General features: G+C 48.3%; 1 protein-coding gene across 1 annotated transcript; it reads left to right on the forward strand.

Annotated features, from left to right (window-relative positions):
* Positions 1-10,037: 10,037 nt before the first annotated feature.
* Positions 10,038-10,403, forward strand: LOC109766204 (uncharacterized). Its single transcript, XM_020324977.1, has one exon. It carries the CDS (start codon positions 10,038-10,040, stop codon positions 10,401-10,403), a length of 366 nt encoding a protein of 121 aa, XP_020180566.1.
* Positions 10,404-27,806: the final 17,403 nt, after the last annotated feature.

Consider the following 27,806-nt stretch of genomic DNA (forward strand, 5'->3'; position numbering starts at 1 on the left):
TGTGGAAGATATGGCCGAAACAAGAAATCAGCCGAAGCAGTTTTTGAACTAGCGGGCAGTCTGGTCCTGGGTAGCGGACAGTCCGGTCTTCATCCGAAAACCTTCTGATTCGAGCGGACAGTCCGGCCGAAGAGCGATTTTGGTCCTGATGCGAGCGGACAGTCCAGTACGGTGGTCCAGACAGTCCGTTGCGGGTTGGGAAGGCACGAAATTGAATTTTTTTGGGCGGAAATGGATGATTTTGTGGTCGAAATTGAGGATATTTCGGGGATGGAAGGTGGGGAAACTTGTGGGGAAGCTAGATCCACTCGAAACACAATGAATCCATGGATCAAAATCAACAAAACATCATCAAACCAACAAATCACAAAAAAATTGGGGTATTTTTGGTGGGGATTTTCGGATTTTAGGACGAAATCAAGCAAATCAAGGCTAGAAAATGGTGGGGCAGACTCAAAATTCATGATCAACATGGCTCATGATACCAAGATGTTTTAGGGTGGAGACCCTAAGCATAGATCTTTCACGAATTGGAGGGGATCCACGAAGAACACGAAGAACAAGAGGGGAAATCACAAGAGGAAAACACTCAAGAACAAGTCCAATCACACATCCACTAGACTCACAATCACATAAGATCCACAAAGGTACAAGGACAACAAAGGGAAAGATACAAGGTAAAGTTCATCCCAAATCCAAAGGGGATGAGGTCTTGATGATCCTATGATGGGGATCCTTCTCCAAGAGGAGGCCTTGATATCCACAAGAGGATCTTCTCCAAGAGGAGGGCTTGATCTCCAAGAGGAGCTTCTTCAAGAGGAGGTCTAGATCTCCAAGAGGAGGTCTAGATCTCCAAGAGGAGGAAGATGAGCAAAGCTCTCTCTTTGTCTATCAAAATACTTTGCTAACCCTCAAAAACTGAGAGGAGCACGGAATATATAGTCTAGGGGCGAAAGGGTATGGGCCTCGGTGGTAAGACGGGCTTTTTAGCCCAATTCGTAGCGAAACTGGGCCTACCGGACAGTCCGGTGGTAAGGACCGGATAGTCCGGTGAGGACAAATGCATTTTCGTACGCCACCGGACTGCCCGCTATGGGGACCGGACTGTCTGGTAGTGCAATTTCAGTGTGACCGGACAGTCCGATGTGGGGACTGGACTGTCTGGTAGTGCAATTTCTGCACGCTTCCTTTTCTTCATCTTGACGCTTCCGGTCAGCTCTTGGGTCTTGGGGTCCTTCTCCTTTGCCTCCGGGAAGCTTCCTAGCTGCTTGGTGGCAGTTGCCCTCATACCTAACGATGCACAATGTTCCATGGTGAGGTAGCAACCGAGTCCAATGGATATTCATGTAAATATCGAAGAGGAGTGGGTTCACCTTAAGTCCGGTAGGTCCACTTGGGGCTTGAGGTGCTATGAAGGTGTACATGGAGATGATCGTAGGATGCTCCACATCAGCTATCAAATCTCACAACGTAACTGGGTGATTATAAAGATGCTCTACAGGTGTCTCCGAAGGTGTTTGTTGGGTTGGCATAGGTCGAGATTAGGATTTGTCACTCCGAGTATCAAAGAGGCATCTCTGGGCCCTCTTTGTAATGGACATCATGATAAGCCTTGCAAGCAATGTGACTAATGAGTTAGTTGTGGGATGATGCATTACGGAACGAGTAAAGAGACTTGCCGGTAACGAGATTCAACTAGGTATGAGGATACCGACGATCGAATCTCGGGCAAGTAACATACCGATGACAAAGGGAATTACGTATGTTGTTATGCGGTTTGACCGATAAAGATCTTCATAGAATATGTAGGAACCAATATGAGCATCCAAGTTCCGCTATTGGTTATTGACCGGAGATGTGTCTCGTTCATGTCTACATAGTTCTCGAACCCGTAGGGCCCGCACGCTTAACGTTCGATGACGATTTGTATTATGAGTTGTGTGTTTTGGTGACCGAAGTTTGTTCGGAGTCCCGGTTGAGATCACGGACATGACGAGGAGTCTCGAAATGGCCGAGAGGTAAAGATTCATATATTGTAAGGTTATATTTGGACATCGGAATGGTTCCAAGTGATTCGGATATTTTCCCGGAATACCGAGGGGTTACCGGAACCCCCCGGGGAAGTGTTGGGCCAACATGGGCCTAAGGGAGAGGGAGGGAAGCCTGCGGGGGGTGGCCGCGCGCCCCCCTCCTAGGGAGTCTGAATAGGACAAGGAGGAGGGGGCGGCGCTCCCTTCCCTTTCCACTCCCTCTCCTTCTTATTCCCTCCGGTGGAAGAAAGGAAAAGGGGGGCGAATCCTACTTGGACTAGAGTCCAAGTAGGACTCCCCCCATGGCGTGCCCCTCCTGGCCGCCGGCCTCTCTCCCCCTCCTTTATATACGTGGGCAGGGGCACCCCAAAGGCACACGAAGAGTTCTCTTAGCCGTGTGCGGTGCCCCCTCCACAGTTTACTCCTCCGGTCATAGCGTCTTAGTGCTTAGGCGAAGCCCTGCACGAATCACATCACCAACACCGTCACCACGCCGTCGTGCTGACAGAACTCTCCCTCGACCCTCTACTAGATCAAGAGCTCGAGGGACGTCATCACATCAACCGCGTTAACATAACGCTTCCGCTTTCGGTCTACGAGGGTACACAGACACACTCTCCCCTCTCGTTGCTATGTATCTCCTAGATAGATCTTGCATCATCGTAGGAATTTTTTTGAATTACTACATTCCCCAACAGTGGCATCCGAGCCAGGTCTATGCGTAGATGATATGCACTAGTAGAACACAATGAGTTGTGGGCGATAATAGTCATACTGCTTACCACCAACGTCTTACTTTGATTTGGCGGTATTGTTGGATGAAGCGGCCCGGACCGACATTAGATGATGCGTTCATGAGACTGGTTCTACCGACGTGCTTCGCACATAGGTGGCTGGCGGGTGTGTGTTTCTCCAACTTTAGTTGAATCGAGTTTGACTACGTCTAGTCTTTGTTGAAGGTTAAAACAACACAATTGACGAAAAATCGTTGTAGTTTTGATGCATAGGTAAGAACGTTCTTGCTAGAAGCCCGTAGCAGCCACGTGAAACTCACAACAACAAAGTAGAGGACGTCTAACTTGTTTTTGCAGGGCATGTTGTGATGTGATATGGTCAAGACGTGATAAGATATAAATTGGTGTATGAGATGATCCTGTTTTGTATAAGTTATCGGCAACTGGCAGGAGCCTTATGGTTGTCGCTTTATTGTATGAAATGCAATCGCCATGTAATTGCTTTACTTTATCACTAAGCGGTAGCGATAGTCGTAGAAGCAATAGTTGGCGAGACGACAACGACGCTACAATGAAGATCAAGGTGTCAAGCTGGTGACGATGGAGATCATGACGGTGCTTTGGAGATGGAGATCAAAGGCACAAGATGATGATGGCCATATCATGTCACATATTTTGATTGCATGTGATGCATATCTTTTATGCGTCTTATTTTTCTTAGAACGGCGGTAGAATTATAAGATGATCCCTCACTAAATTTCAAGGTATAAGTGTTCTCCCTGAGTATGCACCATTGCTACAGTTCGTCGTGCCGAGACACCACATGATGATCGGGTGTGATAAGCTCTACGTTCACATACAACGGGTGCAAGCCAGTTTTGCACGCGCGGAATACTCGGGTTAAACTTGACGATCCTAGCATATGCAGATATGGCTTCGGAACACTGAGACTGAAAGGTCGAACGTGAATCATATAGTAGATATGATCAACATAGAGATGTTCACCATTGAAAACTTCTCCATCTCACGTGATGATCAGACATGGTTTAGTTGATATGGATCACGTGATCATTTATATGACTAGAGGGATGTCTATCTAAGTGGGAGTTCTTAAGTAATATGATTAATTGAACTTTAATTTATCATGAACTTAGTCTTGGTAGTTTTGCATATCTATGTTGTAGATCAATAGCTCACGATTAGCTCCCCGTTTATTTTTGATATGTTCCTAGAGAAAAATAAGTTGAAAGATGATAGTAGCAATAATGCGGACTGGGTCCGTGATCTGAGGATTATCTTTATTGTTGCACTTAAGAATTATGTCCTTGATGCACCGCTAGGTGACAGACCTATTGCAGGAGCATATACAGACGTTATGAACATTTGACAAGCTCAGTAAGATGACTACTTCATAGTTTAGTGCACCATGCTTTACGGCTTAGAACCGGGACTTTAAAAACCATTTTGAACGCCACAGAGCATATGAGTTCTTCCAAGAGTTGAAATTGGTATTTCAGACACATGCCCATGTCGAGAGGTATGAGACCTCTGACAAGTACTTTGCCTACAAGATGGAGGAGAATAGCTCAACTAGTGAGCATGTGCTCAGAATGTCTAGGTATTACAATCACTTGAATCAAGTGGGACTTAGTCTTCCAGATAAGATAGTGACTGACAGAGTTCTCTAGTCACTATCACCAAGTTACTAGAACTTCGTGATGAACTATAATATGCAAGGGATGATGAAAACGATTCCCAAGCTCTTCGTGATGATGAAATCGGCGAAGGTAGAAATCAAGAAAGATCATCAAGTGTTGATGGTTAACAAGACCACTAGTTTCAAGGAAAGAGGGCAAGGGAAAGATATGGAACATCAAGAAGAATGGCAAGCAAGCTGCCACCCCCATGAAGAAAACCAAAGCTGGACCTAAGCCTGAGACTTAGTGCTTCTGCTGCAAAGGGAATGGTCACTGGAAATGGAACTACCCCAAATGCTTCGCGGATAAGAAGGATGGCAAAGTAAACAAAGGTATATTTGATATACATGTTATTGATGTGTACTTTACTAGTGTTCATAGTAGCCACTGGGTATTTGATACCGGTTCAGTTGCTAAGATTAGTAAACTCGAAACAGGAGTTACAAAATGAATAGAGACTAGTTGAGGGCGAGGTCACGATGTGTGTTGGAAGTGATTCCAATGTTGATAAGATCACCATCGCATACTCCCTCTACCTTCGGGATTTGTATTGGACCTAAATAATTGTTATTTGGTGTTTGCGTTGAGCATGAATATGATTGGATCATGTTTATTGCGATACGGTTATTCATTTAACTCAAGAATAATTGTTGTTCTGTTTACATGAAGAAAACCTTCTATGGTCCTACATCTAATGTAAATGGTTTACTAAATCTCGATCCCAGTGATACACATATTCATAATATTGATGCCAAAAGATGCAAAGTTAATAATGATAGTGCAACATATTTGTGGCACTGCCGTTTAGATCATATTTGTGTAAAGCGCATGAAGAAACTCCATGCGGATGGAATTTTGGAATCACTTGATTATGAATCATTTGATGCTTGTGAACCATGCCTCATGGGCAAGATGACTAAAACTCCGTTCTCCGGAACAATGGAGCGAGCCACTGACTTATTGGAAATAATACATACCGATGTATGTGGTCCAATGAGTGTTGAGGCTCGCGGCGGATATCGTTATTTTCTGACCATCACATATGATTTGAGCAGATATGAGTATATCTAATTAATAAAACACAAGTCTGAAACATTTGAAAAGTTCAAAGAATTTCAGAGTGATGTTGATAATCATCATAACAAGAAAATAAAGTTTCTACGATCTGATCGCGGAGGCGAATATTTGAGTTACGAGTTTTTCCTTCAATTAAAACAATGTGGAATAGTTTCACAAACTCATGCCACGTGGAACACCATAGCATAATGGTGTGTCTGAACATCGTAACCGTACTTTACTAGATATGGTGCGATTTATGATGTCTCTTACCGATTTACCACTATCGTTTTGGGGTTATGCATTGAGACAGCTGCATTCACATTAAATAGGGCACCATCTAAATCCGTTGAGACGACACCGTATGAACTATGGTTTGGCAAGAAACCTAAGCTGTCGTTTCTTAAAAGTTTGGGGTTGCGATGCTTATGTGAAAAAGTTTCAAACCGATAAGCTCGAACCTAAATCGGAGAAGTGCATCTTCATAGGATACCCAAAAAGAAACTGTTGGGTACACCTTCTATCACAGATCCGACGGCAAGATATTTGTTGCTAAGAGTGGATCCTTTCTAGAGAAGGAGTTTCTCTCGAAAGAAGTGAGTGGGAGGAAAGTAGAACTTGATGAGGTAGTTGTACCTTCTCTTCAGTTGGATAGTAATTCATCACAGAAATCATTTCCAATGATGCCTACACCAATTAGTGAGGAAGTTAATGATGATGATGATCATGAAACTTCAGATCAAGTTACTACCAAACCTCGTAGGTCGACCACAGTATGTTCCGCACCAGAGTGGTATGGTAATCCCATTCTGGAAGTCATGTTACTAGACCATGACGAACTTGCGAACTATGAGGAAGCGATGATGAGCCCAGATTCCGCAAAATGGCTTGAGTCCATGTCGTAGTAAATGACCATGGGTAGCCTCATCTGCTCCCCGTGGCGATTCAAGACATCGAGGCCAGCTGCACCCCTCAAGCCTCAAGGACGAAGAGCCGCCTTCTCGGGGCCGGCTGGTCCAGGCGGCCGGCTGCCACAGGGCGGCGTCCCTCAGAAGAAAGCTACGAGACAGGCCGACTCCTAGCAGGCGGCCCCTCAAGCCCTCAAAGTTAGCACCCACATAATTATGACGAGACGGGGCGTGGCTACAGTGCAGCCTGCCACCCCCGAATCCTGGGCAGAGCGCGGCCACAGTGCAGCGTACCGGGCGGACATCCCTCGCCCGGCGCGGCAGTGTTGTCACGAGGCCCATGACATCACCCATGGCAGAGAAGGCCATGCTCCCACTACAGGCTGTCGGTACTGCCTGCAGGTGGCGGGCCCTACCTATCCGCGAGCTCCGACCAGTCGGCACGGGGGGAGGCTGACTCCCAGCAGGCGGCCCTCCCCCTCCATCAAAGTCTGTGCGCCATTAATCAGAAGAGACGGGGAGTGGCTACAGTGAACGCCCGCAAGGCGGCGGTACTGTACCATGCCTTCCTTGACAAAGCACACATCAACAGTGGCATTGCCACAGCACTGAGCAGCCGGCAGGACCCGCAAGCGGCGGGCGCGGCCTGTCGGTGAAGTATGAGACAGCCGGCGAGACCCGCCAGGCGGCAGGCCCCAGCGGCCGGCGGAGAAGCCGGCGACCATAGACACTGATAGCCGGGTCCAACACCCGACCAGATTACCATTGTACCCCTGGGGGGTAGGCCTATATAAACCCCCTAGGGCACCCATGCAAAGGGTTCAGACCTTAGTCCATCCACACACACACACAAAGAGAAAGCTAGGGCTATCCTTGCTCTTCTTCCCCCTCTATGGAAACCGCTCAAGGAGCAAGCTTGTAGCCACCATTGTTGCTTGAGTGATCATGCGGAGACCCCGCAGAGCAGGAGTAGGGGTGTTATCTCTTAGGAGAGCACTGAACCTGGGTAAGATTCGCCGGCGGGCATGTTTGCGCCTTATCCCGTTTCCAGGCACCGGCGACGTATTATTAGCCCCGTCCATGATAAGCCACCCGTTGTCATATGTCGCACGACACCCCTGACATTTGCGCCCATCGTGGGGCTAGATGCACTATCGTCCGGAGATCTGTTCTGGATGGGAACCCTCTTCCTTCCCAGCGAGCACAACCAGCCTGGCACGCCCGATGGCGTTTGCGCCGATGCGATGCATGGCGCGGAGGTCGCCTGCGCGGCGAGCTGCCTCGCTGACCTCATCGGCGAGATCCGCCTCTCTGACGAGACCGCGCCCTGCGCAGGGGCAGCCAGCTCCGAGAGCTGCCTCCTCGACCTCCTTGGCAAGCTCGACATCGCCAACGAGTCAGCCTTCGACCTGGAGTCGATCGGCTCCACCAACCCGATGCTTGTCGACTCCGACACAGCGTCCCTTGATGCCTTCCCCACCAACCTGATGGTCATCGATGACCCTCTCCCTCGCGCCGGCAGTGGCGGCAGCACCATCACGGAGGTGCTCGTCATCAGCCACGACGGAGCCTCTGGTGGGGCTGCCCAAGACCCACTGCAGGCGGCACTGCGGGACCTGTCTGCACCCATCGCAGAAGATGCCAACGCCGAGACGCTAGAAGCCTGCCGTGTCTCGCTCGTCGAAAGAGCCAAGAAGTTGGCCACCATGAGACGCCTCTCCGAGGCTTACCAGCATGAAATCGATCGCGTCGTTGGCGGCGTGCCGGCTGCTGGCGGGCCTAGCCGCATTGGCACGGTCCAATAGTGCGGCGCTGCTATTGCCAGCATGTTCGGGGCACACTGCCCTGTCCATGCCACACCCATGGAGAACATACGAGCTGCCCAGGCGGCAGCAGACGAGCTGGATCTCCTTGAGGGTGACTGGCGACGCTGCATGGCGGATCGCGTCCAGCAGCTCCTCGACGCGGCTGCCGCAGCAAGAAGCCGGCTGCCGCGTAGAAGAACACGGCCAGCGGGTTGAGAACCCGTTCCCTCGCCTAGAGCAAGGCGCGACCTCCCGGACGCCGATAGGCGGCGTCCATGACAGACGAGACCGAGAGCCGGATGCTAGCTGCAGCCGCACACGCCTCACCATCGAGCGCGACCAAGATGGCCGCCCACGAGCAGTGGAACGACAGGACGACTATCCGCCTCCTCCTCCTCCTCGCAGGGAGAGGCGCGCCTCCCCGCCGCCTGTTGAGCACCCGACACTCGGCGACTGGCTGGGCCGCCGAGAAGGAGTCGGAGAGAACGATGCACGCCACCGGATCGACCGCCTTGCTCGATCCTTGGCGCTAGAAGAAGAAGACGCGATGGGCCCGCCTTGTTTTGGCCCCCACATCCGCGACGAGCTCTTCCCCAAAGGGTTCTCGCTCCCAAGAGACACGCCCAAGTACAATGGCTCCGTGAAGCCGGAGGATTGGTTGGTTGACTATTCCACTGCCGCCGGCATAGCAAATGACAACAAGCACGTTGCCATGAAGTACATTCCGCTCATGCTCCAGGGCATGGCCTGGACATGGCTGAACAGCCTGAAGCCCCGCAGCATCAACAGCTGGGTAGATTTCACTGAAGTCTTCCTCCGCAACTTCACCAGCACCTACAAGCGGCTGCCCAAGCCCCGCCAGCTCTCGCTGTTCGTTCAAGGCCCTGACGAGTCCACCCGCGACTACCTGACACAGTGGGCTGAACTGTGCAACTCCTGCGAAGGGGTGCACGAGGTGCAAGCCATCGGGTACTTCACTGACGGGTGCCGAGAGGGTACCTTACTCAAGCACCGACTCCTCTGCGACGGGCCGGCCACCCTCGACGAGCTGCTGATCGTAGCAGATAAGTACGCCACAGCCGACTCCTCCATGAAGTCGGAGCTCCGAGTGGACGCTTCTGGGAAGGTGCTCCCTTCGGCTCCTCGAACGCCGGCTGGGGATAACAGTCGGCGCCAACAGCCGAGCGACAACAAGCACAAGGCCCCGTAGCCGGCTTCCACTAGCCGACAGGTGGCAATAGTCGAAGACCAGCAGCCTGAAGGACAACCCGGCCCCAAGCGTCAGAAGGGCGGCAAGGCAGCGTGGTTGCCCGCTTTCTCATTTGAGCAGACCCTTGATGCTCCCTGCAAATTCCATAGTGGTGCGAAGCCGTCCAACCATACAACCCGGAAGTGCCACTGGCTTGTCCGCATCGCCAAGGGAGAAGGACTGCCTCCTCCACCTGCCGGCCCGCCGGCTCCGCCTCCTCAGCAGCCGGCTGCCTGCCCAGCAGTCGGCGCAATCCAAGATGATTTCCCGGAAGAACATGGTGCTTACGTTGTCTTCACCAGTGTGGCCAACGACAGACACAGCCGACGTCAGCAGCATCACGAAGTGAGTACCATTGCTACGGCAGCCCCAGAATTCATGCACTAGTCTGAGAAGCCTATCAGCTAGAGCCGAGCTGACCACCCGGAAGTGATGCCTTCTCCGGGTTCCTATGCCTTGGTGTTGGATGCTACCCTTGCTACGGAGAGGCGAGCTGCTCGTTTCTCCCGGATGCTGGTAGATGGCGGTAGCAGCATCAACATCCTTTACCGTGATACCATGGAGAAGTTGAACAACAAAGAGAAGCAGCTGTTGCCCAGCCGAACTGTGTTTCATGGCATTGTGCCCGGCCTGTCCTACTCACCAATCGGCAAGATCAAGATATATGTCATCTTTGGAGACAGGGATCACTTCCGCCGTGAAGCAATTTGGTTTGAGGTGGTTGACCTGGAGAGTCCTTACCATGTGCTCCTAGGCCGGCCCGCTCTAGCCAAGTTTATGGTGGTGCCTCATTATGCCTACCTCAAGATGAAGATTCCAGGAACCAAGGGCATTATCACGATCAATGGAGACTATGAGAAGTCATCCGCCTGTGCTGCAGCCAGCAGCCGGCTGGCCGAGTCCCTTGTGATTGCTGCTGAGTAGAAGCTCCTGGACCGGGTGGTGGCGATGGCCAGCCAGCAGCCGGACCTGTCACTAGAACCCAAAGAGTCAGAGACCCAGGGCTCCTTCCAGCTGGCCAAAGAAACAAAGAAGATCCCCTTGGACCCTGAGCACCCGGAGAGGCACACTATCATAGGTACCAAGCTTGATAGCAAATAGGAAAGCGAGCTCGTCAATTTCCTCCGTGAGAATCGGGACATCTTTGCATGGTCTCCCAAAGACATGCCGGGTGTTCCGACGGATTTTGCCGAGCACAAGCTACATGTCAGAGCAGATGCCAAACCAGTCAAACAACCCCTCCACCGACTGTCGGAGGAGAAGAGAAGAATCGTTGGAGAAGAGATCCCCCGCTTGTTGGCAGCCGGCTTCATTATGCAAGTTTTCTTCCCAGAATGGCTTGCCAACCCAGTCCTTGTACTGAAGAAGAAGAACAAGTGGCGCATGTGCATTGATTACACCAGTCTCAACAAAGCCTGCCCCAAGGATCCGTTTGCGTTGCCCCAGATTGACCAAGTGATAGACAACACAGTCGGATGCCAGCTGTTGAGTTTCTTGGACGCCTACTCAGGTTACCACCAGATCAAGTTGAACCCCGCAAACCGCCTGAAGACTACCTTCATCACACCATTCAGAGCCTTCTGCTACCTGACCATGACATTCGGCTTGAGAAATGCCGGTGCCACGTTTCAGCATTGCATGCAGAAGTGCCTCCTCAAGAAACTCGGCAGGAATGCCCACGTCTATGTAGACGATATTGTGGTGAAGACGGAGAAGCGCGGTACCCTCTTCGAAGATCTCAAGGAAACTTTTGAAAATCTGCACCGGTTTCAGATCAAGCTCAACCCAGAGAAATGTGTCTTTGGAGTACCAGTTGGCCAGCTCCTTGGCTTCCTGGTCTCAGATCGCCGTATTGAGTGCAACCCTGTCAAGATCAAGTCCATCGAGAGGACGGAGAGACCCACCCGACCGAGAGACGTCCAGAAATTCACTAGTTGTTTGGCATCCATTAGCCGTTTCATCAGTCGGCTGGGCGAGAAGGCTCTTACCCTATACCAGCTCATGAAGAAGACCACTCATTTCGAGTGGAATGACAAGGCGGACGAAGCTTTTCTCAAGTTCAAGAAAATGTTGACCACGCCGCCTGTCCTGGCGGCTCCGGCTGCTAAAGAGCCCATGTACCTCTACATCACCGCCACCAGCCAGGTGGTCAGCACTGTCATGGTAGAAGAGCGCCCAGAGGACGGCAGAGCACAGCCTGTCCAGAGGCCTATGTACTATTTGAGCGAGGTGCTGTCAACCTCGAATAAGAACTACCCTCACTACCAAAAGACGTGCTACGGCGTGCACTTTGCCGCCAGGAAGCTGAAGCCATACTTTCAAGAGCACCCGATCATGGTTGTCTGCACTGCCCCGCTTGCTGAGATCATTGGCAACAGAGATGCATCTGGCCGGGTGGACAAATGGGCCATCGAGTTGGCCCCCTACACCATCTTCTACCAGCCATGGACCGCCATCAAGTCCCAAGCACTAGCCGACTTCCTCGTCGACTGGGCCGAGACCCAGTACCTGCTGCTAGCTACGGACTCCACTCATCGGCGGATGCACTTTGATGGCTTGAAGATGCGCACCGGCTTGGGAGCCGGTGTTGTTCTCACTTCTCCCAAAGGTGACAAGCTGAGATACACATTGCAAATCCACTTTGCCGCCTCCAACAATGTGGCCGAGTATGAAGCACTAATACACGGCCTCCGGCTGGCCAAAGAGATCGGCATCCGCTGGATCGTGTGCTATGGCGACTCCGACTTGGTGGTCCAACAGTCGTCTTGTGACTGGGACACCAAGGATGCAAATAAGGCGAGCTACCGTTTCCTCCTTCAGCAACTCAGCGGATATTTTGAAGGGTGCGGGTTCCTTCACATGCCACGGAATGAAAACGAGCCAGCTGATGCTCTGGCACAGATCGGCTCCACCCGTCAAGCAATACCAGCCGGCGTCTCCCTTCGGTGCCTCCGCAAGCCGTCAATCAAGCCTTCTCTAGAATCTGAGTCCATCTTCGTGCCGGCTCCTCCTAAAGTAGTCGGATCCGACTCGAGGGATGTAGCAGCCGGCCCGGGGACTTCGGCAGGCAACACGGGGACTGCAGCAGTCGCACCCAGCCCGGGGACTGCACAACCCAGCACGGGGGCTGCAGAAGTCGGCCCGGGGACTTCACCAAGCGGTTCGGGGACTGCAGCAGTCGCACCCGGCCCGAGGACTTCACAACCCGGCCTGGGGGCTGCAGTAGTCAGCCCGGAGAATTCAACGATGCAGCAAGCAGCAACCAATTCAAACCCGCCACCTCCCAACCCAACCGCCCTAGTACAAGTGGTTGTAGTGGCAGTAGAAGAAATCCAAGCACCATCATGGGCACAACCCATCCTCAAGTTTCTGGTGAACAGAGAGCTGCCGGCCGATGAGATCTCGGCCCGGCAAGTGCAACGCTGAGCAGGAGCCTACACGATAGTAAACAGAGAGCTTGTCAGACGCAGCATGACCGGAGTCTTCCAGCGCTGCGTAGAAGCAGAAAAGAGCCAAGCAATCCTCAAAGATATCCACCAAGGCGAGTGCGGCCACCATGCGGCCTCCAGATCCCATGTCGCCAAAGCTTTCCGCCATGGTTTCTTCTGGCCTACTTCTTTGGAGGACGCCAAGGAGTTGGTCAAGCATTGCAAAGGGTGCCAGAAGTTTAGCTCCAAGCAACATCTACCGGCTTCTGCACTCAAGACCATCCCCTTACCTGGCCTTTTTCCATGTGGGGGTTGGACATGGTGGGACCATTCAAGACAGCACGCGGCGGCATGACCCATCTGCTCGTCGCCGTGGACAAATTTACCAAGTAGATCGAAGCGAAGCCAATCAAGAAACTGAACGGTCCGACTGTTGTGACCTTCATTGCAGGTATTACCATCCGATATGGTGTGCCACACAGCATCATCACCGACAATGGCACGAACTTTGCCAAGGGAGCCTTGGCCCGTTTCTGCGCGATGCAGGGCATCCGGCTGGACTTAGCGTCCGTTGCCCATCCGTAGTCAAACGGCCAAGTTGAAGGAGCAAACGGCCTCATCCTCTCCGGTATCAAGCCCCGACTGGTTGAGCCACTGGAGCGCTCGGCCGGCTGCTGGATCGATGAGCTGCCGGCCGTCCTCTGGAGCCTCTGCACCACTCCGAACAAATCAACCGGCTTCACTCCATTCTTCCTCGTGTACGGGGCCGAGGCCGTCATCCCAACTGACGTTGAGTTCGACTCACCTCGTGTCACCATGTACACGGAGGCGGAGGCGAAAGAAGCAAGAGAAGACGACATTGATCTGCTGGAAGAGGGCCAGTTGTTAGCACTCAGCCGGCCCGCCATCTACCAGCAGAGTCTGCGCCGCTACCATAGTTGGAAGGTCAAGCCTAGATCATTCCAAGAGGGAGACCTTGTGCTCCGGCTAATCCACCGAACAGCCGGCCAGCACAAGCTCTCAGCCCCTTGGGAAGGCCCCTGCATCATCAGCAAAGCTTTGGGCAATGACTCCTACTACCTCATCGATGCACAGAAGCCCAGAGCACGCAAGAGAGATGACTCCGGCAAGGAATCGGAGCGCCCATGGAATGCAAATCTCCTCGGAAGATTTTACAGTTGATGCAGTATGTACCACGCTACCTTTTATATTAAGCGCTAAGACATCGAGTCCCTCGAGGAGCACTCGGGGGCTACCCTTTTCATCTATATGATAAGTTCTATGCTTATGAATGTGTTATTTCATTATGCTGCCCGGCACCGGGTTCAACCAGTCGGCCCGGGGGCTTGCCGCCTTGTACTATGTCAATGCTACCTGTAGTCGGACAAGTAGTGTGCCGGCACCTAAGCCCTCTCTTGCCATCAGCCGCAGCTCGCAGAGCGACTGTCTAGCTGGAAAGAGTTAAAGGCAGGAAACAATGCCCACACGAAAAATGGCTAAGGACCAAAGCATTTGCATAGGCCAAGCCGGCTCCTCGCCTCGCCGACCGGCTGTTGAGAAGCCGACCGGCCGGTTTCTAACTTAACTTGGTACGCTCTACAAACGGTTAAAGTACTTGCCTTCCCAAAACGGACAAGTACTTGACCCGGCCACAGACCGCAGAGCGGCTATCCGGCTGGCAAGACGACAGCTAAGGGAAGGTGGCAAAGGAAAAAGCCAAAGGAGCAGAAAAGCAAGACAAGTCAGAAATCGGCAAAGATAATTTACATAGCAAAAGGCCCTTGGCCATCATTCAACAGAGTTTGAATACACCCCATGGGTGGAACTGCGCAAATCTAATAAGTTTGTTCAAAGAGATTACAAAACAGGAAAGAAAGATAACTTGGCCGCCTAGGCCAGAGGAGCAGCAGCTGGATCGGAGGGGTCAGCGGAGGTCGAGGCTCTGGGTGGTGGAACGGCCGCCAGGTTGGCCTCGGCCTGGTCAGCATTGGCAGCAGTCGGCTCGCCGATGCGCTGCTCATTGGTCGAGACTTGGTCAGGCTGAGGCCGGCTGTCGTCTCCATCATCTGGTGCATCGTCTTTTCCGTCCTCATCCTCCTCCTCCTCACCTTCATCGCTGGAGGCGATCTCCTCCACCGAGTCCTCGCCGTCTCCTGGGATCAGCCCGAACCAGTTGGGTGGCACCTCGGTGCCCTCCTCATTTAGCTCCGGGAGGAAGATATTGGTGTCCGTGTACTGGGCGATCGCCGCGGTGTGGTGATAGAGCTCGGGCGCCACCACCGCCAACTCTTCGCTGGCTTTAGCACGGAGAGTGGCCAGCTGGGCTAGGTTCAGCCCAGGGTACCACCCCTTGACGAACTCCAAGGCATGCCGTGCACGTGCCCGGGCTGAGGAGCCCTTCCACGCCTCGAAGCGGCTGATAGCCACCTCTATCCAGTCGGAGGTCCGACTGGGGGTGCGGAGAACTGGAGCACTTGGCCAGAGGGCGGAGACCACCTGGGCTCCGGCACGCTACAGACAGCGGAGCGCCCGATGGGCCGGCCGGAGATGAGCTTGGACGGCGAGCAGCTGCTCAGTGAGGGTCCGAGGGGCGTTGGGCGTGATTTTTGCACCAGCCAGCCTCCGCTCGTCGCGGCGAGCCTCGACGGCTTGGCTGGCGGCGACGGCGTGACCAGGCAAATACTCTGCACAAGAAGGAAAAAGAAGTATGTAGTCGGAAGCCGGCTCATATGACAAGTTAACAGGCAGAAGAAAGAGAAGGACAACTCACCATCGAGCATGTCCTCGATCTCGCCATAGCCGTCGGACAGGGCCTTCTCCCTCTCGACCCAGTTCAAGCGCTGATTCTCAAACTCGGCCTGGAGGGCCTCCTCCGCATCCTTGAGCTTCTGTAGCTCCGCCTGGTGCTGGTCCACCTGGTCAGCCAACTTCTTGGCCAGGCGGTCGTGCTCCTACTCCATCTTGCTACACTCCTCCTTGGCGCGCAGCGTGGTTTGAGCTTCGCCCAGCTGCTGCTCTAAGGTGGCGTTGGCTCCTGCAGAAGACAAGAAAGAAAAGACGATCAACAAATTAACAAAGAAAGAAGTAGTTGCCGGAAGATCCGACCCGACTGCTCAGCAGTCGACCCGAATCTCGGGGGCTACACACCGCGGGTGCGCTGGGGTGCCCCCGCGAGACTAAGGATTGAGCGATTCAACAAAAGAAAAAAGAAAAGTGGTTGCCGAAAGATCCGACCCGACTACTCAGCAGTCTGCCCGAATCTCGGGGGCTACACCCCACGGGTGCGCTGGCGCGCCCCCGCAAGAATAAGGACAGAGTGCTTACTCCGACTGTCGGCCAAGTCAGCGGTCCGCTTGGCCCGCTCCCGGACATGGGAGTTGAAGGCGGTCGCGCGGATGTTGTGGTAGTCCTACAGCAAAGACAACAGAAGAAAAAAGAAAAGGTTAGCACTCGGAACTTACCTTTAAGTTCCGAGCCGCCTGCTTAGCAGCCAGCCCGGAACTCGGGGGCTACACCCAATGGGTGCGCTGAGGCGCCCCCACGGAAGATTACAAGAAGACTACAAGAATCAGAAACAAGCGATCAAGAGACATACCAGGACGGCAGCACGCGTCGCCAAAAACTCCTTCGTGTACTGTTGGAGGGCGTCGGCTTGGGCCCGGAGATGGGCCTGGAGGTCATTCGTGGCACGGTTCAGCACGCTCATCCCGCCCCCATGGGTCCACTCTGGTGGGGCGGCGCTGGTGGCCTCGACATCAGGAGATGATGAGCTTGTGACCACGAAATCCAGCGGCCTTGGCACTGACGCTATTGGGGAACGTATTAATTTCAACAAAATTACTACGCACACGCAAGATCATGGTGATGCATAGCAACGAGAGGGGAGAGTGTAGTCCACGTACCCTCGTAGACCGTAAGCGGAAGCGTTTTGACAATGCGGTTGATGTAGTCGTACGTCTTCACGATCGACCGATCCTAGCACCGAAAGTACGGCACCTCCATTATCTGCACACGTTCGGCTCGGTGATGTCCCACGAACTCACGATCTAGCAGAGTGTCGGGGGAGAGCTTCGTCGACACGATGGCGTGATGATAGTGATGATGAAGCTACCGGCGCAGGGCTTTTCCTAAGCACTGCAACAATATGACCGAGGTGGATTATGGTGGAGGGGGGCACCGCACACGGCTAAGAGATCAATGATCAACTTGTGTGTGTCTATGGGGTGCCCCCTCCCCCGTATATAAAGGAGGGGACGAGGAGGCCGGACGGCCCTAGGGGAGCGCCAAGGGAGAGGAGGTGTCCTCCTCCTAGTAGGAGTAGGACTCCCCCTTTCCTAGTCCAACTAGGAGGAGGAAGCGGGAAGGAAAGAGAGGGAGAGAGGGAGCGAAAGAGGGGGCGCCCCCCCTCCTTGTCCAATTTGGACTCCCAAGGGGGGGGCGCGGCCAGCCCAATGGCCCCTCCTCTCTCTCTCACACAAGGCCCATGTTGGCCCATTAGCTCCCCCGGGGGTTCCGATAACCCCCCGGCACTCCGATAATTATCCGGTGACCCCCGGAACTCATCCGGTGTCCGAATATAGTCATCCAATATATCAATATTTATGTCTCGACCATTTCGAGACTCCTCGTCATGCCCGTGATCACATCCGGGACTCCGAACTATCTTCGGTACATCAAAACACAAAAACTCATAATACCGATCGTCACCGAACGTTAAGCATGTGGACCCTGCGGGTTCGAGAACTATGTAGACATGACCGAGACACGTCTCCGGTCAATAACCAATAGCGGAACCTGGATGTTCATATTGGCTCCCACATATTCTACGAAGATCTTTATCGGTCAAACCGCATAACAACATACGTTGTTCCCTTTGTCATCGGTATGTTACTTGCCCGAGATTCGATCGTCGGTATCTTAATACCTAGTTCAATCTCGTTACCGGCAAGTCTCTTTACTCATTCCGTAATGCATCATCCCGCAACTAACTCATTAGTCACGTTGCTTGCAAGGCTTATAGTGATGTGCATTACCGAGAGGGCCCAGAGATACCTCTCCGACAATTGGAGTGACAAATCCTAATCTCGATCTATGCCAACTCAACAAGTACCATCGGAGACACCAGTAGAGCACCTTTATAGTCACCCAGTTACGTTGTGACATTTGGTAGCACCTAAAGTGTTCCTCCGGTATTCGGGAGTTGCATAATCTCATAGTCATAGGAACATGTATAAGTCATGAAGAAAGCAATAACAATATACTAAACGATCAAGTGCTAAGCTAACGGAATGGGCCAAGTCAATCACATCATTGTCTAATGATGTGATCCCGTTAATCAAATGACAACTTATGTCTATGGCTAGGAAACTTAACCATCTTTGATCCAATGAGCTAGTCAAGTAGAGGCATACTAGTGACACTATGTTTGTCTATGTATTCACACATGTACTAAGTTTCCGGTTAATACAATTCTAGCATGAATAATAAACATTTATCATGATATAAGGAAATATAAATAAAAACTTTATTATTGCCTCTAGGGCATATTTCCTTCAGTCTCCCACTTGCACTAGAGTCAATAATCTAGATTACACAGTAATGATTCTAACACCCATGGTTTCTTGGTGTTGATCATGTTTTGCTCATGAGAGAGGCTTAGTCAATGGGTCTGCAACATTCAGATCCGTATGTATCTTGCAAATATCTATGTCTCCCTCCTTGACTTGATCGCGGATGGAATTGAAGCGTCTCTTGATGTGCCTGGTTTTCCTGTGAAATCTGGATTCCTTTGCCAAGGCAATTGCACCAGTATTGTCACAAAAGATTTTCATTGGACCCGATGCACTAGGTATGACACCTAGATCGGATATGATCTCCTTCATCCAGACTCCTTCATTTGCTGCTTCCGAAGCAGCTATGTACTCCCCTTCACATGTAGATCCCGCCATGATGCTTTTCTTAGAACTGCACCAACTGACAGCTCCACCGTTCAATATAAACATGTATCCGGTTTGTGACTTAGAGTCATCCGGATCGGTGTCAAAGCTTGCATCGACGTAACCATTTACGACAAGCTCTTTGTCACCTCCATAAACGAGAAACATATCCTTAGTCCTTTTCAGGTATTTCAGGATGTTCTTGACCGTTGTCCAGTGATCCACTCCTGGATTACTTTGGTACCTCCCTGCTAAACTGATAGCAAGGCACACATCAGGTCTGGTACATAGCATTGCATACATGATAGAGCCTATGGCTTAAGCATAGGGAACACCTTTCATTTTCTCTCTATCTTCTGCAGTGGTCAGGCATTGAGTCTAACTCAACTTCACACCTTGTAACACAGGCAAGAACCCTTTCTTTGCTTGATCCATTTTGAACGTTTTCAAAACTTTATCAAGGTATGTGCTTTGTGAAAGTCCAATTAAGCGTCTTGATCTATCTCTATATATCTTGATGCCCAATATATAAGTAGCTTCACCGAGGTCTTTCATTGAAAAACTCTTGTTCAAGTATCCTTTTATGCTATCCAGAAATTCTATATCATTTCCAGTCAACAATATGGCATCCACATATAATATTAGAAATGCTACAGAGCTCCCACTCACTTTCTTGTAAATACAGGCTTCTCCAAAAGTCTGCATAATACCATATGCTTTGATCACACTATCAAAACATTTATTCCAACTCTGAGATGCTTGCACCAGTCCATAAATGGATCGCTGGAGTTTGCACACTTTGTTAGCATCCTTTGGATCGATAAAACCTTCAGGTTGCATCATATACAACTCTTCTTCCAGAAATCCATTCAGGAATGCAGTCTTTACATCCATTTGCCAAATTTCATAATCATAAAATGGAGCAACTGCTAACATGATTCGGACAGACTTAAGCATCGCTACGGGTGAGAAGGTCTCATCGTAGTCAACTCCTTGAACTTGTCGAAAACCTTTTCGCAACAAGTCGAGCTTTGTAGACAGTAACATTACCGTCAGCGTAAGTCTTCTTCTTGATGATCCATTTATTATCGATGGCTTGCCGATCATACATGGATCCCATCTTAGATTTCATGGCCTCAAGCCATTTCGCGGAATCTGGGCTCATCATCGCTTCCTCATAGTTCCTAGGTTCGTCATGGTCAAGTAACATGACCTCCAGAACAAGATTACCATACCACTCTGGTGCGGATCTTACTCTGCTTGACCTACGAGGTTCGGTAGCAACTTGATCTGAAGTTACACGATCATCATCATTAGCTTCCTCACTAATTGGTGTAGGAGTCACAGTAACAGATTTCTGTAATGAACTAGTTTCCAATAAGGGATTAGGTACAGTTACCTCATCAAGTTCTACTTTCCTCCCACTCACTTCTTTCGAGAGAAACTCCTTCTCTAGAAAGGACCCATTCTTAGCAACGAATGTCTTGCCTTCGGATCTGTGATAGAAGGTGTACCCAACAGTCTCCTTTGGGTATCCTATGAAGACACATTTCTCCGATTTGGGTTCGAGCTTATCAGGTTGAAGTTTTTTCACATAAGCATCGCAGCCCCAAACTTTAAGAAATGACAACTTTGGTTTCTTGCCAAACCATAGTTCATAAGATGTCGTCTCAACAGATTTAGATGGTGCCCTATTTAACGTGAATGCAGCCGTCTCTAAAGCATAACCCCAAAACGATAGCGGTAAATCAGTAAGAGACATCATAGATCGCACCATATCTAGTAAAGTACAATTACGACGTTCGGACACACCATTACGCTGTGGTGTTCTGGGTGGCGTGAGTTGCGAAACTATTCCGCATTGTTTCAAATGAAGACCAAACTCGTAACTCAAATATTCTCCTCCACGATCAGATGGTAGAAACTTTATTTTCTTGTTACGATGATTTTCCACTTCACTCTGAAATTCTTTGAACTTTTCAAATGTTTCAGACTTATGTTTCATCAAGTAGATTTACCCATATCTGCTCAAATCATCTGTGAAGGTGAGAAAATAACAATACCCGCCGCGAGCCTCAACATTCATCGGACCACGTACATCAGTATGTATGATTTCCAACAAATCTGCTGCTCGCTCCATTGTTCCGGAGAACGGAGTTTTAGTCATCTTGCCCATGAGGCATGGTTCGCAAGTACCAAGTGATTCATAATCAAGTGATTCCAAAAGTCCATCAGAATGCAGTTTCTTCATGTGCTTTACACCAATATGAGCCAAACGGCAGTGCCACAAATAAGTTGCACTATCATTATCAACTCTGCATCTTTTGGCTTCAATATTATGAATATGTGTGTCACTACTATCGAGATTCAACAAAAATAGACCACTCTTCAAGGGTGCATGACCATAAAAGATATTACTCATATAAATAGAACAACCATTATTCTCTGATTTAAATGAATAACCATCTCGCATCAAACAAGATCCAGATATAATGTTCATGCTTAACGCTGGCACCAAATAACAATTATTCAGGACTAAAACTAATCCCGAAGGTAGATGTAAAGGTAGCGTGCTGACCATGATCACATCGACTTTGGAACCATTTCCCACGCGCATCATCACCTCGTCCTTAGCCAATCTTCGCTTAATCTGTAGTCCCTGTTTCGAGTTGCAAATATTAGCAACAGAACCAGTATCAAATACCCAGGTGCTACTGCGAGCATTAGTAAGGTACACATCAATAACATGTATATCACATATACCTTTGTTCACCTTGCCATCCTTCTTATCCGCCAAATACTTGGGGCAGTTCCGCTTCCGGTGTCCAGTCCCTTTGCAGTAGAAGCACTCAGTCTCAGGCTTAGGTCCAGACTTGGGCTTCTTCACTTGAGCAGCAACTTGCTTGTCGTTCTTCTTGATGTTCTCCTTCTTCCCTTTACCCTTTTTCTTAAAACTGGTGGTCTTCTTGACCATCAACACTTGATGCTCCTTCTTGGTTTCTACCTCCGCAGCCTTTAGCATTGCAAAGAGCTCGGGAATTGTCTTATCCATCCCTTGCATGTTATAGTTCATCACGAAGCTCCTGTAGCTTGGTGGCAGTGATTGAAGAATTCTGTCAATGACACTATCATCAGGAAGATTAACTCCCAGTTGAATCAAGTGATTGTTATACCCAGACATTTTGAGTATATGCTCAGTGACAGAACTATGCTCCTCCATCTTGCAGCTGTAGAACTTATTGGATACTTCATATCTCTCAATCCGGGCATTTGCTTGAAATATTAACTTCAACTCCTGGAACATCTCATATGCTCCATGACGTTCAAAACATCGTTGAAGTCCCGGTTCTAAGCCGTAAAGCATGGCACACTGAACTATCGAGTAGTCATCAGCTTTGCTCTGCCAGACGTTCATAACATCTGGTGTTGCTCCTGCAGTGGGTTTGGCACCTAGCGGTGCTTTCAGGACGTAATTCTTCTGTGCAGCAATGAGGATAATCCTCAAGTTACGGACCCAGTCCGTGTAGTTGCTACCATCATCTTTCAACTTAGCTTTCTCTAGGAACGCATTAAAATTCAATGGAACAACAGCACGGGCCATCTATCTACAACAACATAAACATGCAAAATACTATCTGGTACTAAGTTCCTGATAAATTAAAGTTCAATTAATCATATTAATAAAGAATTCCCACTTAGATAGATATCCCTCTAATCTTCTAAGTGATCATGTGATCCATATCAACTAAACCATGTCCGATCATCACGTGAGATGGAGTAGTTTTCAATGGTGAACAATCACTATGTTGATCATATCTACAATATGATTCACGCTCGACCTTTCGGTCTCAGTGTTCCTGTCAGGACCCCGATTCTAAGTCACACCGATCTAGCATGTAACACATCATATCACTTTGCAGCCTCACGCACGGTATTCCCGCAGGTGCCACCTTACCTGGCCCGGGACCGTTTGTGCCTTTTGGCTCACGTATATGATAGTGTCGCTAGTATCCATATGACAGAGAACCCGGGCCGACATGACTAGTCGTGAACCCAAAGTGGCGCTAACTTACGGGGACAGGCATACATGAACCAGCATCGAACGTGTCGGTTATCAGCGTGTGAATCCGGGCTGTAGCAACTGGGCTAACAGGATCCGGGAACCCGGGCTGTAGCAGGCTGATACGTCTCCAACGTATCTATAATTTTTGATTGCTCCATGCTATATTATCTACTATTTTGGACATTATTGGGCTTTATTATTCACATTTATATTATTTTTTTGGACTAACCTATTAACCGGAGGCCCAGCCCAGAATTGCTGTTTTTGGCCTATTTCAGAGTTTCGCAGAAAAGGAATATCAAACGGAGTCCAAACATAATGAAACCTTCGGGAACGTGATTTTTCGGAAGATTATGATCCAGGAGACTTGGACCCTACGTCAAGAAACAAAGGAGGAGGCCACGAGGTAGGGGGCACGCCCACCCCCCCAGGGCGCGCCCTCCACCCTCGTGGGCCCCCTGTTGCTCCACCGACGTACTCCTTCCTCCTATATATACCTACGTACCCCCAAACGATCAGATACGGAGCCAAAAACCTAATTCCACCGCCGCAACCTTCTGTACCCACGAGATCCCATCTTGGGGCCTGTTCCGGAGCTTCGCCGGAGGGGGCACCCATCACGGAGGGCTTCTACATCATCACCATAGCCTCTCCGATGAAGTGTGAGTAGTTTACCTCAGACCTTCGGGTCCATAGTTATTAGTTAGATGGCTTCTTCTCTCTTTTTGGATCTCAATACAATGTTCTCCCCCTCTCTCGTGGAGATCTATTCGATGTAATCTTCTTTTTGCGGTGTGTTTGTTGAGACCGATGAATTGTGGGTTTATGATCAAGATTATCTATGAACAATATTTGAATCTTCTCTGAATTCTTTTATGTATGATTAGTTATCTTTGCAAGTCTCTTCGAATTATCAGTTTGGTTTGGCCTACTAGATTGATCTTTCTTGCAATGGGAGAAGTGCTTAGCTTTGGGTTCAATCTCGCGGTGTCCTTTCCCAATGACAGTAGGGGCAGCAAGGCACGTATTGTATTGTTGCCATTGAGGATAACAAGATGGGGTTTTTATCATATTGCATGAATTTATCCCTCTACATCATGTCATCTTGCTTAAAGCGTTACTCTGCTTTCATGAACTTAATACTCTAGATGCATGCTGGATAGTGGTTGATGAGTGGAGTAATAGTAGTAGATGTAGGCAGGAGTCGGTCTACTTGTCTCGGACGTGATGCCCATATACATGATCATACCTAGATATTCTCATAACTATGCTCAATTCTGTCAATTGCTCAACAGTAATTCGTTCACCCACCGTAAAATATTTATGCTCTTGAGAGAAGCCACTAGTGAAACCTATGGCCCCCGGGTCTATCTTCATCATATTAATCTTCCAACACTTAGTTATTTCCTTTGCTTTTTAGTTTTCTTTTATTTTACTTTGCATCTCTATCACAAAAATACCAAAAATATTATCCTATCATATCTATCAGATCTCACTCTCGTAAGTGACCGTGAAGGGATTGACAACCCCTTATCTCGTTGGTTGCGAGGAGTTATTTGTTTTGTGTAGGTGCGAGGGACTTGCGCGTAGCCTCCTACTGGATTGATACCTTGGTTCTCAAAAATTGAGGGAAATACTTACGCTACTTTGCTGTATCACCCTTTCCTCTTCAAGGGAAAACCAACGCAGTGCTCAAGAGGTAGCAAGAAGGATTTCTGGCGCCGTTGCCGGGCAGTCTACGCAAAAGTCAACATACCAAGTACCCATCACAAATCCCTTATCTCCCGCATTACATTATTTGCCATTTGCCTCTGGTTTTCCTCTCCCCCACTTCACCCTTGCCGTTTCATTCGCCCTCTCTTTTCCGTCTGCCTCTTTTTCGCTTGCTTTTTGTTTGCTCATGTGTTGGATTGCTTGTTTGTCACGATGGCTCAAGATAATACCAAATTGTGTGACTTTACTAATACAGAATTTTGTGAAATCAATGCTGCTTTGTTGAATCTTGTCATGAAAGATCAATTCGCCGGCCTTCCTAGTGAAGATGCCGCTACTCATCTAAATAGCTTCGTTGATTTGTGTGATATGCAAAAGAAGAAAGATGTTGACAATGATATTGTTAAATTGAAGCTATTTCCTTTTTCGCTTAGAGATCGTGCTAAAGCTTGGTTTTCGTCTTTGCCTAAAAATAGTATTGATTCATGGAATAAGTGCAAAGATGCTTTTATCTCTAAGTATTTTCCTCCCGCTAAGATCATCTCTCTTAGAAACGATATTATGAATTTTAAGCAACTTGATCATGAACATGTTGCACAAGCTTGGGAGAGGATGAAATTAATGATACGTAATTGCCCTACTCATGGTTTGAATTTGTGGATGATTATACAGAACTTTTATGCCGGATTGAATTTTGCTTCTAGAAATCTTTTAGATTCGGTAGCGGGAGGCACTTTTATGGAAATCACTTTAGGAGAAGCTACTAAACTCCTAGATAATATTATGGTTAGTTATTGTCAATGGCACACTGAAAGATCTACTAATAAAAAAGTGCATGCAATAGAAGAAATTAATGTTTTGAGTGGAAAGATGGATGAACTTATGAAATTATTTGCTAATAAAAGTGTTTCTTCTGATCCTAATGATATGCCTTTGTCTATTTTGATTGAGAATAATAATGAATCTATGGATGTGAATTTTGTTGGTAGGAATAATTTTGGTAACAATTCGTATAGAGGAAACTTTAATCCTAGGCCTTATCCTAGTAATTTCTCTAATAATTATGGAAATTCCTACAACAACTCTTATGGAAATTTTAATAAGATGCCCTCTGAATTTGAGACTAGTGTTAAAGAGTTTATGAATTTGCAAAAGAATTTCAATGCTTTGCTTGAAGAGAAATTGCTTAAAGTTGATGAATTGGCTAGGAACGTTGATAGAATTTCTCTTGATGTTGATTCTTTAAAGCTTAGATCTACTCCTCCTAAGCATGATATCAATGAATCTCTCAAAGCCATGAGAATTTCCATTGATGAGTGCAAAGAAAGAACCGCTAGGATGGATGCTAAGAAAGATTGCTTTATGAAAGCGTGTTCTTCAAATATCTATGAAAATAAAGATGAAGATCTAAAAGTTATTGATGTGTACCCTATTAAATATTTGTTTTGCAATATGAATATTGATAATTATGAGACTGAATATGATCCACCTTTACCTAGAGGGCGTTCCAAAAATTCGGAGTTTTTAGATCTTGATGCTAAATTTGATGAAAGTGGGATTGAAGAAATCAAAACCCTAGATGTCGCTAAACCCACTATTTTGGATTTCAAGGAATTTAATTATGAAAATTGCTCTTTGATAGATTGTATTTCCTTGTTGCAATCCGTGCTAAATTCTCCTCATGCTTATAGTCAAAATAAAGCGTTTACCAAACATATCGTTGATACCTTGATGCAATCTTATGAAGAAAAACTTGACTTGGAAGTTCTATTCCTAGAAAACTTTATGATGAGTGGGAACCAACTATTAAAATTAAGATTAAGGATCATGAGTTCTATGCTTTATGTGATTTGGGTGCTAGTGTTTCCACTATTCCCAAAACTTTGTGCGATTTGCTAGATTTCCGCGATTTTGATGATTGCTCTCTAAACTTGCACCTTGCGGATTCCACTATTAAGAAACCTATGGGAAGAATTAATGATGTTCTTATTGTTGCAAATAGGAATTATGTGCCCGTAGATTTTATCGTTCTTGATACAGATTGCAATCCTTCATGTCCTATTATTCTTGGTAGACCTTTCCTTAGAACGATTGGTGCAATTATTGATATGAAGGAAGGGAATATTATATTTCAATTTCCATTAAAGAAAGGCATGAAACACTTCCCTAGGAAGAAAATAAAATTACCATATGAATCTATCATGAGAGCCACTTATGGATTGCCTACCAAAGATGGCAATACCTAGATCTATCCTTGCTTTTATGCCTAGCTAGGGGCGTTAAACGATAGCGCTTGTTGGGAGGCAACCCAATTTTATTTTTAGTTTTCTGCTTCTGTTTAGGAATAAATATTTGATCTAGCCTCTTGTTAGATGTGTTTTTATGTTTTATTTAGTGTTTGTGCCAAGTTAAACCTATAGGATCTTCTTGGATGATAGTTATTTGATCTTGCCGTAATTTCCAGAAACTTTCTGTTCACGAAAACAATTGTTAAAAATCACCAGAACGTGATAAAATACTGATTCCAATTGCTTCTGATCAATAAACAAATTTCCTAGGCCTTCCTATTTTTGCTGATTTTTTGGAGTTCCAGAAGTTTGCGTTAGTTACAGATTACTACAGACTGTTATGTTTTGACAGATTCTGTTTTTCGTGTGTTGTTTGCTTATTTTGATGAATCTATGGCTAGTAAAATAGTTTATATACCATAGAGAAGTTGGAATACAGTAGGTTTAACACCAATATAAATAATGAATGAGTTCATTACAGTACCTTGAAGTGGTCTTTTGTTTTCTTTCGCTAACGCGGCTCACGAGATTTCTGTTGAGTTTTGTGTTGTGAAGTTTTCAAGTTTTGGGTGAAAGATTTTGATGGATTATGGAACAAGGAGTGGCAAGAACCTAAGCTTGGGGATGCCCATGGCACCCCCAAGATAATCTAAGGACACCATAAAGCCAAAGCTTGGGGATGCCCCAGAAGGCATCCCCTCTTTCGTCTACTTCCATCGGTAACTTTACTTGGAGCTATATTTTTATTCACCACATGATATGTGTTTTGCTTGGAGCGTCTTGTATGATTTGAGTCTTTGCTTTTTAGTTTACCACAATCATACTTGCTGTACACACCTTCTGAGAGAGCCATACATGATTTGGAATTTGTTAGAATACTCTATGTGCTTCGCTTATAT

This window comes from Aegilops tauschii, chromosome 5 (genome assembly GCF_002575655.3).
Source record: "Aegilops tauschii subsp. strangulata cultivar AL8/78 chromosome 5, Aet v6.0, whole genome shotgun sequence".
NCBI lineage: Eukaryota > Viridiplantae > Streptophyta > Magnoliopsida > Poales > Poaceae > Aegilops > Aegilops tauschii.

What these genes read in the sequence shown, in the direction of transcription:
- LOC109766204 (XM_020324977.1), top strand. Translation starts at nt 10,038, where the DNA reads ATGGAGAAGTTGAACAACAAAGAGAAGCAGCTGTTGCCCAGCCGAACT.